The following is an 11063-nucleotide window of genomic DNA, read 5'->3' as shown; positions in this document are numbered from 1 at the left end:
ATGTTCAACAGAAACACAAGGAGACTCTGTGGGCACAAACTGAAACCCTGAGAGTGAACACGATCCTGATGAGGGAGAAGGTGAAGGTTTTCCAGCTGGTTGATCGATACGCTGAGCTCACAGTCATTTCTACTGTTCGAGATCGGAGACTGGTGGAACATGAGCTGCTGGCAAGAGGCAGAGACCACGAGGAGTGGAGAGAGAAACATCTCCGTGGAGAGCTGGAAAAAATCCTGACTGATCAGCTGTTCCAGAGCAGCTTTTCCTGGAGTAAATCCAAATCTGGGAGTTCGGCAGCAGTGGCCGGAGTGCCAGGGATTGGGAAAACAACAATGGTACAAAAGATTGTTTATGACTGGGCCACAGGGAAAATATACCAACAATTCCAGTTTGTCTTCAGTTTCAAATTCCGGGATTTAAATTCCATTAACTGCAGAATAAACCTGAAGGAACTGATTCTGGATCAGTATCCTTACTTTGGGAATATCCTGAGAGAGGTCTGGAAGAACCCAGAGGGATTGCTGTTTATATTTGATGGTTTGGATGAATTCAATGACAAAATTGATTTTGCTGACAGTCAGAGAAACACAGAACATCGGTCCGCATGCACAGATCCTGAATTCTGTTGCAAAGTGTCTGACATTGTGTACAGTTTAATCCAGCACAAGCTGCTCCCAGGGTGTTCAGTGCTGGTGACCACCCGCCCCACTGCGTTACATTTACTGGAAAAGGCGAAGATCAGTGTCTGGGCTGAAATCCTGGGATTTGTTGGTGAGGAACGGAAGGAATATTTCATCAGGCATTTTGAAGATCAGAAGGTGGCAGCAGCTGTTTTCAAACACGTGGAGGAGAACGAGATCCTGTACACCATGAGCTACAACCCCTCCTACTGCTGGATCCTCGCTCTGGCACTGGGCCCCTTCTTCACACAAAGAGTCAGGGACCCGCAGCGAGTTCCCAAGACCATCACCCAACTGTATTCCTACTATATTTACAACATCCTGAAAAACCACGGCCGTGAGATTGAGAACCCCCGTGATGTGTTTCTCAGGGTTGGTCAGATGGCCTTCAGAGGAGTGGCTGAGAAGAAGATTGTATTTACAGATGGAGATTTGATCAACTACAATTTGCAGGCTTCCCAGTTCCTGTCCGGGTTCCTGATGGAGCTTTTGGAGAGAGAGGATTCTGCCCGGAGCGTGGTGTACACATTCCCACACCTCACCATCCAAGAGTTTGTAGCTGCAGTCGCACAATTCCTAAATCCACATCCCGGGGATATCCTGAGATTCCTCACTGAAGCCCACAGCACGACAGACAGTCGATTTGAGGTATTTCTCCGTTTTGTTGCTGGTCTCTCCAACCCAATGACAGCTCGGGGCCTGGAGGAGTTTCTGGGTCCATTTCCTCATCAAACAACCTGCCGGGTGATTGACTGGGTGAAGGAGGAGGTTAAACGCCAGAGTGGAAACACATGGAGTGGAGCTGGTAAAAGGAGCCTCCTGAACACATTGCACTACCTGTTTGAGTCTCAGAATCGTGGACTGGCTCAGGCCGCACTGGGATCTGTGAAAACACTTTCATTCAGTGGATTGACACTGACCCCGATTGACTGCGCGGTCCTGTCTCATGTCATCGGACTCTGTGATACAATAAAACACCTCGACCTGGTGAACTGCAACATTCAGTGTGAAGGAATCCAGCGGCTGGGACCCGGGCTGCACAAGTGCCGGGAGTTGAGGTATCTGATTTATCTCTCACTCTGAACTGTGAAACTGTCCAGGTGTGTTGTTTCAATGTAAAGGGATTTGGGTAAAACTGTGATAAATACGATTGTGAAGAATTGTGACAAGTGCCATCACCCTTCGTCCTGTGGGATCTCTCTTCCCCATCCCCGTTCCTCCTTCATCCCTGCCCCTCCCGACCCTCTCACGTCAGGAACACGTTTCTGACCATCGGGGAATGGGACAGAATATGTGGAGTTTACAGGGTCACACCGACAGACTAAATTACTGACATTCGGTGAATACCCTGGAGCTGGGCAGTGAGGGACATTGACAGTGATGGGAACTCCAATCAGTGATTTACTGAAGGGTTTAATGTTTCCTGAAATATCCGAGTGAGAGAAATTCCCTCAGACCCACGGTTTGAATCACTTTGTTTATCAATTTGTCTGTTTGTGTGTAGACTTGGGGAGAATAAACTGGGCGATTCAGGAGTGAAACTGGTGTCTGCGGCTCTGAGGAACCCGGAGTGTAAAATACAGAAACTGTGGTAAGTACCAGACTGTGGGAGATTGTGTTTACAGTCACTGGGTGTCTGACACTGAACATTAATGTGATCAGTAATTGTGTTACTGATAAGCACTGGGGATTTGTACCGTCTCCTGTCTCTCTGTGTCCTTCACCCTCACTCTCTCTCATCTCCAGGCTGAGGAATGTCGGTCTCACAGACTCTGGTGCCGAGGATCTCGTCTCCGCTCTCAGTACAAACCCATCACTGACGGAGCTGAACCTGGGTTACAATTTGCTGACAGACCGATCTGTCCCCGGTCTCCGCCACCTCATACTGACCCTCCCGAGTCTGAAGCTGATCCTGTGAGTGTTTGTGTTAATGTTCAATGTGATAAAATATCAGCGGATCCGCGGGTTTTCTGGTGATATTTGTCTGTGAGTGTTGTCCCCTGTTACTGACACTGTTGTGTGATCTGTTTATTTCATCTTTATTCTCCCATCTGTTTCAGGCTGGAGGACAATCGGTTCAGTGAGACCGGGATGAAGGAACTGAGATCTCTGCAGGAACCCAGACCCGGACTGACAGTGTCCGTGTGAACATCTGAATGTGTGAACATCCCCGCCTGCGGGATGCCGACAGTTTGGCCGATTCCCCGCCCTCCCCTTTAACTCCCACCTTCCCCTTACCTTTAATGTCCGCGCGCCAGGTTTAATTCCCAACCGTTTTTAACGGAACTAGCTTTAGGCTCGCGCTGTGCGTCGCTCGCTGGTCTCCCGTGGTGACGTATTTCCGCCTCCTGTCCAGCGGCGCTGCTTCTGCCGGATGTGCGGGTTCGAGACCCCGGGGAATTACACAGACAGGAAGAGCCCGGGGGACCGGGGCTCAGTCTGGGTCACCGGTGTCCCGGGTGGGATTATCCCGGGAGTACGTAATGCTGGCTGGCCTGCTGCGTTCACGGGCAACTTTTACGTTTCATGCCGGGGAATTACACAGACAGGAAGGGCCCGATGATGGCGGGTTTTTTCTGAGACACCGGCGTGGATAACTTCACTCACATCATCTCTGAACTGATTCCACAACCTACGGACTCACTTTCAAATAATTTACAACTCGTGTCATTATTATTTAATATTTTATTTGCACAAATTTCCCTTCCTTTGCACGTTGCTTGTTGGTTACTCTTTGTTTTTGTATAGTTTTTCATAAATTCTGTTATATTGATTTATTGTCCTGTAAATGACTGCAATAAAATGAATCTCGGGGTAGTATATGGTGACAAATAAGAACTTTGATAATAAACAACACGCATCAAAGTTGCTGGCGAACGCAGCAGGCCAGGCAGCATCTCTAGGAAGAGGTACAGTCGAGACCCTTCGTCAGGACTAACTGAGGGAAGAGTGAGTAAGAGATTTGAAAGTTGGAGGGGGAGGGGGAGATCCAAAATGATAGGAGAAGACAGGAGGGGGAGGGATGGAGCCAAGAGCTGGACAGGTGATTGGCAAAAGGGCATGAGAGGATCATGGGACAGGAGGTCCGGGGAGAAGGAAAAGGGTGAGGAGGGGGAACCCAGAGGATGGGCAAGGGGACAAAAAAGGGAAATGATAAATAAAGTCCCATCACACACTCGTGGGGTCAGACACAGCATGAAACTCCCTCTATACCATCCCATCACACACTCCCGGGGTCAAACACAGAGTGAATCTCCCACCACACCGTCCCATCACACACTCCCGGGGTCAGACACAGCGTGAATCTCCCACCACACCGTCCCATCACACACTCCCGGGGTCAGACACAGAGTAAATCTCCCACCACACCATCCCATCACACACTCCTGGGGTCAAACACAGAGTGAATCTCTCACCACACCGTCCCATCACACACTCCCGGGGTCAAACACAGAGTGAATCTCTCACCACACCGTCCCATCACACACTCCCGGGGTCAGACACAGAGTGAATCTCCCACCACACCGTCCCATCACACACTCCCGGGGTCAGACACAGCGTGAATCTCCCACCACACCATCCCATCACACACTCCCGGGGTCAGACACAGCGTGAAGCTCCCTCCACGCCGTTCCATCACACAATCCCAGTGACTCCCTTGTCCATTCGTCCCCCCCACATCCCTTCCCACCTATCTCCCACCCAGCACTAATCCTTGTAAGCGGAACAAGTGCTACACATGCCCTTACACTTCCTCCCTCACCACCATTCAGGGCCCCAGACAGTCCTTCCAGGTGAGGCGACACTTCACCTGTGAGTCGGCTGGGGTGATATACTGCGTCCGGTGCTCCCGATGTGGCCTTCTATATATTGGCGAGACCCGACGCAGACTGGGAGACCGCTTTGCTGAACAACTAAGCCCTGTCCACCAGAGAAAGCAGGATCTCCCAGTGGCCACACATTTTAATTCCACGTCCCATTCCCATTCTGACATGTCTTTCCACGGCCTCCTCTACTGTAAAGATGAAGCCACACTCAGATTGGAGGAACAACACCTTATATTCCGTCTGGGTAGCCTCCAACCTGATGGCATGAACATTGACTTCTCTAACTTCAGTTAATGCCCCACCTCTGCTTTGTACCCCATCCCTTATTTATTATTTATTATCATTATTATTTTTCCCCATTTTTTCTCTCCCTTTTTTCTCCCTCTGTCCCTCTCACTATAGTGGGTTCACCTCCCCTTTCTTTTTCCCTAGGCCTCCTGTCCCATGACCCCCCCCCCCTTCTCCAACTCTGTATACCGTTTGCCAATTAACTGTCCAGCTCTTGGCCCCATTCCTCCCCCTCCCCCTCCCACTTTCCAATCTCTGACTATCTCTTCTTTAAATTAGTCCTGACGAAGGGTCTCGACCCGAAACGTCGACTGTACCTCTTCCTAGAGATGCTGCCTGGCCTGCTGTGTTCACCAGAATTTTTGTGTGTGTTCCTTGGTTAATGTGGCCGCCAGGGATGGAGTGAGACACTGACTTACAATGGTCACAGTCGCACACAGAATCTATGGCGAAGGAACATGCGGTGCCCGTGGATACAATCCCGGGATCGAGTGTCTTATTGATTATAATAACAGTATTTTAATTTGTGTTTTATATAGTCTTGGGTATTTCATGTATGTTTTAATTCTAATAATTTTGTCATTGAATAAACTAATGTATATATCTCAGATATTCACACATACACATATACATGTGGGTTTTGGGGAGGAGGGGTGAGGGGTTTGGGAGGAAGAGGAGTGACGGGACGAGGAGTGGACTGATGAGACGGTGACCGTGGCGAAGTCATTGACTCAATAGGGGACGAAAAGGGGAGGCGAAAGTTCCTGTCACAAACTGGTGGTGACGTGGATAAGATAGAGTCGGGGTGAGGAGGAGTGAAACGACAGGAAGGGAGCGGGAGTGATCTGACCAGGAAGGAGGGAAAGTAATGGGACGAGGTGGGAGGGGATCTGATGGGACGGGAAGGGAGGGGAAGTTGCAGGACCAGGAAAGTGGGGTCTGAAAGGAGAGGGTGGGCAGGAACAGGATGGGGCGTGTGGGGGAAGGGTGGGTGATTTCGATCCTTCGCAAATAAGACGGACGGCAAGAAGGAGAGCGCGGACAGGGGAAATGGGGAGCGAGAGGTCGAGACGCGATCTGGGCTGATGGGACGGAGAGTTGAGTGTCTGAACGGAGGGAGAGGGGAGAGACTCACTGAACGAGAGAGGGAAGGGATCGGGTGAGGGAGCGAAATTTCCCATCGGACAACGTTCACCACCCAGAATGTGTTGGATGGCAGGAGAAAGGACAAGGGACGGAGAGGGGAGGGTGTCAGGAGTGATGGGGTGAGTAGTGGAGAGACTCACAGGGTAACTGAAAGAGAGGGCGATGAGGAGTTGAGATTGAATAAACAGGGAAGTGAGTGGGAGGTGAGGAAAAGGGTGTGACTATTTCTACGATGCTGGGAGAGCGGTTTCAATGATAACCATCACAAAATGGCCACCAGCCAGGGTGAGACGGGCGGTGATAGAGGGGACAGAGAGCGGAGTGTGTCAGGAGTGACCGGATGCCGCGGGTGGGACAGGGCGACTCGTAACAAGGGAGCTTGAACTGGGGGGTTCCCACGGGGAGGAATGTGACCACGGGAATGTTACCCACCAACCCCCACCCCCAACTCCGTCTCCAAAATCCGGCCTTGATTTTCCTTTCAGGCCGCTCGGCCCGAATCCTTTGGGCTGTCCCGTGGAGCGGGGAACGTGTCGTCACTGGGGCCCGTCAGAGGCCGGGGTGGGCGCCGGTTCGCTGGAGAAGATGGAGGCGAGGTCCGGCGGTGCGAGCTGGTTAGCATGGATCACCATCATTCTCTGTGGGTGGGGGAGAGGGAGGGATCAGATTGAGGAGGGGACGGGAGAAAGAGAAGGTGAGGAGAGGAGACGGGATCCACTACCCACTCCCACAGCCTCTCTCTCCCTCCGTCCCTCTCTCCACCCCCTCTGTCCCTCCATCTCTTCCCCCCACCTCTCTCTCCCCCTCCCTATCCTCCTCTCCCCACCCCTTTCATTCCCTTTCTGCCCCCATCTCTCTCTCTTGCTCCCTCCCATCTCTCCCCACCCTCTTTCCATCTCCCCCCATCTCTCCCACCCATGTCCCATCCCCCGCCGCCCACACCCCCCCGGTGCACAGGAAGATCCCACTCACCACCGGAGGCCGCACGGCGCAGCACTCGAGGTTCCTGCAGTTGACGATGGCCGTGAGGACGGACATCACCAGGGAGACCAGGCAGTTCACCAGCAAAATCACCGTCACCCCGCTCACAGACCTCTGCCAGAGGGAGAGAGGGAGACATGGGGTGAGAGAGGGAGAGAGAAGGGCTCGGGCCGGGGAAGAGAGAGACAGAAGAGGGGGGAGAGAGGGTAGGGTCGGGAGCGGGAGTTTGGGGTAGGCGGAGGTGGGAGACCCAGCTGGGGAGGAAGAGACTGGGGGGCGATGGGTGAGGAAGAGAGGGGGTGGGTGGGAGAGAGATGGGGAGAAAGAGGAGAGGTGGCACAGAACAGTTGATAAAGGGAGAGTCAGACGGGGGGGAGAGAGTGGTGGAAGTCAGAGGGTAGAGAGAGGTGGGAGGGAAATGTGAGAGGCTGGAGATGAGAGAGGTCGGACAGGGAGGGAGAGAAAGGTGGAGAACAGGGGGGAGAGACGGAGAGGGGATGAGGGACAGAGAGGGGTGAACGAGGCAGAGGGGAGAGAGGGGGTGAGAGACGGAAAGGGGGAAAGGGGGGTGAAAGACAAAGTTGAGCAGAGAGGAGAGATAGAGTGTGGGAGAGTTGAGAGTGTGAGAGAGAAGAGGGGTAGTTCCGAGGGAGGGGTGAGAGGGGAAGAGATAGTGAGGGGGGGAGTGAAGAGAGAGAGATGGCCGGTAAGAAGGAGGAGGGGAAGAGTTGTTTGGGTATGGGGGTAAAGTCGGGGGAGAGGGAAGGAGCGCGTTGGGTGGGGAGAGAGGGGGAGTGTGGGAGAGGGAGATGTGTTTACAAGTGTTGGGGGGAGTGGAGAGAAATCTCTGGCAACTCCTGTCTCAGGAATGCAGCTTTCTCTTCACGGAACACACCAGGTTTCGGGTGACGGTTCCCTGAAAGGGGGGAGACGGAGAGGGGGTCACAGGGGTGACAGGTTTAGGGTGACGGAGAGTGGGTGACAGGGGTGACAGGTTTAGGGTGATGGAGAGGGGGTGACAGGGGTGACAGGTTTAGGGTGACGGAGAGGGGGTGACAGGGGTGACAGGTTTAGGGTGACGGAGAGGGGGTGACAGGGGTGACAGGTTTTGGGTGACGGAGAGGGGGTGACAGGGGTGACAGGTTTAGGGTGACGGAGAGGGGGTGACAGTGGTGATGGAACACATCAGGTTTCGGGTGACGGTTCCCTGAAAGTGGGGAGACGGAGAGGGGGTGACAGTGGTGACAGGTTTTGGGTGACGGAGAGGGGGTGACAGGCGTGACAGGTTTAGGGTGACGGAGAGGGGGTGACAGTGGTGATGGAACACATCAGGTTTCGGGTGACGGTTCCCTGAAAGTGGGGAGACGGAGAGGGGGTGACAGTGGTGACAGGTTTTGGGTGACGGAGAGGGGGTGACAGGCGTGACAGGTTTAGGGTGACGGAGAGGGGGTGACAGTGGTGACAGGTTTTGGGTGACGGAGAGGGGGTGACAGGCGTGACAGGTTTTGGGTGACGGAGAGGGGGTGACAGGGGTGACAGGTTTAGGGAGACGGAGAGGGGGTGACAGGGGTGACAGGTTTTGGGTGACGGAGAGGGGGTGACAGGTTTAGGGTGATGGAGAGGGGGTGACAGGTTTTGGGTGACGGAGAGGGGGTGACGGGGTGACAGGTTTTGGGTGACGGAGAGGGGGTGACAGGGGTGACAGGTTTAGGGAGACGGAGAGGGGGTGACAGGGGTGACAGGTTTAGGGTGACGGAGAGGGGGTGACAGGGGTGACAGGTTTAGGGAGACGGAGAGGGGGTGACAGGGGTGACAGGTTTTGGGTGACGGAGAGGGGTGACAGGTTTAGGGTGACGGAGAGGGGGTGACAGTGGTGATGGAACACACCAGGTTTCGGGTGATGGTTCCCTGAAAGTGGGGAGACGGAGAGGGGGTGACAGTGGTGACAGGTTTTGGGTGACGGAGAGGGGGTGACAGGCGTGACAGGTTTAGGGTGACGGAGAGGGGGTGACAGGGATGACAGGTTTTGGGTGACGGAGAGGGGGTGACAGTGGTGATGGAACACACCAGGTTTCGGGTGACGGTTCCCTGAAAGTGGGGAGACGGAGAGGGGGTGACAGGGGTGACAGGTTTAGGGTGACGGAGAGGGGGTGACAGTGGTGACAGGTTTTGGGTGACGGAGAGGGGTGACAGGGGTGACAGGTTTTGAGTGACGGAGAGGGGGTGACAGGGGTGACAGGTTTTGGGTGACGGAGAGGGGGTGACAGGGGTGACAGGTTTTGGATGACGGAGAGGGGGTGACAGGGGTGATGGAACACACCAGGTTTCGGGTGACGGTTCCCTGAAAGTGGGGTGACGGGGAGACGGGGCGGTGAAGGCGGCGTTCGGCATCCCCGCCATCGTCGGATCGGACACCGGGAACAGGAGACCGGAGATCCCGGGGATTTACGGGGATGTCGCCGGGACTGGAGGGACTGAGTTACGGAGAGAGGTCGGGCGGGTTGGGAATTTATTCCCGGGAGTGTCGGGGTGACCTGACAGGGGTGTGTAAAACCACTAGGGGCACAGACAGGGTGAATGAACACAGACATTTCCCCAGGGTCGGGGAATCGAGATCCAGAGGGCGCAGGTTTTAGAGATTTAATAGGGGAGCCCGAGGGGAAACTGTTTCACCCAGAGGGTGGCCCGTCTGTGGAGGGAGCTGCCGGGGGAGGGGACGCTACAACCGAGGGGAGGGGGGGTTCTGAGGGAGCTTGGCGTGGAGGGAGGGAGCGCTACCGGGAGGGAGGAAAGCGTCGCGGGAGAGGGGAAGGCCGAGTGGAGATCTCCGGGGGTTGAGGGGGTGTTGAGGGCTGGTTCGCCAGTGTGTTGGGTGTGCGGGGCGGGGGGCGGAACACTCACCATCCGGCACCCGGTGTAGCAGTACCCGATGCAGGGGAAGACCCGGACGGTCAGCGAGTACAGGATGACGGCGGGAGGGCAGGCGAGAGCGCAGATCACATTCGCGACCAGGCAGGCGATGGTCTGTCGCAGAGAGAGAGAGAGAGTGTGTGAAAGGGGTGACAGAGAGAGAGTGTGTGTGAAAGGGGTGACAGAGAGAGAGGGAGAGAGAGAGAGAGAGAGAGAGTGTGAAAGGGGTGACAGAGAGAGAGAGAGAGAGTGTTAAAGGGGTGACAGAGAGAGAGAGAGGGAGAGAGAGAGAGAGAGTGTGAAAGGGGTGACAGAGAGAGAGAGAGAGTGTGAAAGGGGTGACAGAGATAGAGAGAGAGAGAGAGAGAGAGGGAGTGTGGGGGGGGCGGACAGAGAGAGAGATAGACTGAGAACGACAGAGAGAAGAGGGGTGGGGAGGGACAGTGATGGGACAGAGAGAGATAACAGACGTGGGGGATGGACGGAGAGAGAGAGAGGGAGGGAGAGAGTGTGTGTCAGAGAGAGAGAGAGGGAGTATGGGGGGGCGGACTTAGAGAGAGATAGACTGAGAACGACAGAGAGAAGGGGGTGGGGAGGGACAGTGATGGGACAGAGAGAGATAACGGACGGGGGCGGATGAACGGAGAGAGAGAGAGAGAGACTGGAAAGGAGGAGAGCGGCGAGAGGAAGGCAGGAAGCAGGAAGTCGAAAGGAAGAGCGGATGGGAACAAGGGAGAGAGAGATAGAGAAATTGGAAGAGAGGGGGAGAAAGGTGAAAATGGAGAGGAATGAGAGAGTGTGAATGAAGGGAGGAGGGAGAGAGGGGGATAAAACCTGAGAGGAGGGAGAGAGAGGTGGAGGGAGGGAGGATGGGATGAGAGAGGGGAGGGAGGGGGGATGGGATGAGAGAGGGGAGGGAGAGAGGGGGATGGGATGAGAGGGGTGAGAGAGGAGGAGGGAGAGGGGAAGAGTGGGGGAGGGAGAGGGAGAGGGGAGGGACAGAGGGGGATGGGATGAGAGAACGAAGGGAGGAGCGACAGAGGGGGAGGGAGAGAGGGGAGGGAGGGGGGATGGGATGAAGGGGGGATGCGATAAGGGGGAATGGGGATGGGATGAGAGAGGGAGGGAGAGAGGGGGATGGGATAAGGGGGGACCCGGAGACCGGGAAACGTAAACCGTCAACGGTGGGGAGTGTCGAGGGACGGGGGGACTCGGGGAGAGAGGGACAGAT

At 54.9% G+C, this 11063-nt stretch overlaps 1 protein-coding gene across 1 annotated transcript in view; it reads left to right on the top strand.

The window, feature by feature from the left end:
* The window catches only part of LOC140208332 (NACHT, LRR and PYD domains-containing protein 3-like), a 37469-nt gene extending 32094 nt beyond the window's left edge, over nucleotides 1-5375 (top strand). Inside the window, exons 7-10 of the mRNA XM_072276927.1 lie at nucleotides 1-1738; nucleotides 2185-2271; nucleotides 2427-2594; nucleotides 2741-5375. Of these exons, the coding sequence (XP_072133028.1) occupies nucleotides 1-1738; nucleotides 2185-2271; nucleotides 2427-2594; nucleotides 2741-2828 (2081 nt within the window). The 3' untranslated portion in view covers nucleotides 2829-5375. The remainder of the gene's footprint in view (nucleotides 1739-2184; nucleotides 2272-2426; nucleotides 2595-2740) is intronic.
* Nucleotides 5376-11063: the final 5688 nt, after the last annotated feature.

Source organism: Mobula birostris, chromosome 13 (assembly GCF_030028105.1).
Source record: "Mobula birostris isolate sMobBir1 chromosome 13, sMobBir1.hap1, whole genome shotgun sequence".
NCBI classification, from domain to species: domain Eukaryota; kingdom Metazoa; phylum Chordata; class Chondrichthyes; order Myliobatiformes; family Myliobatidae; genus Mobula; species Mobula birostris.
This window is presented reverse-complemented; position numbering and strand designations above follow the sequence as displayed.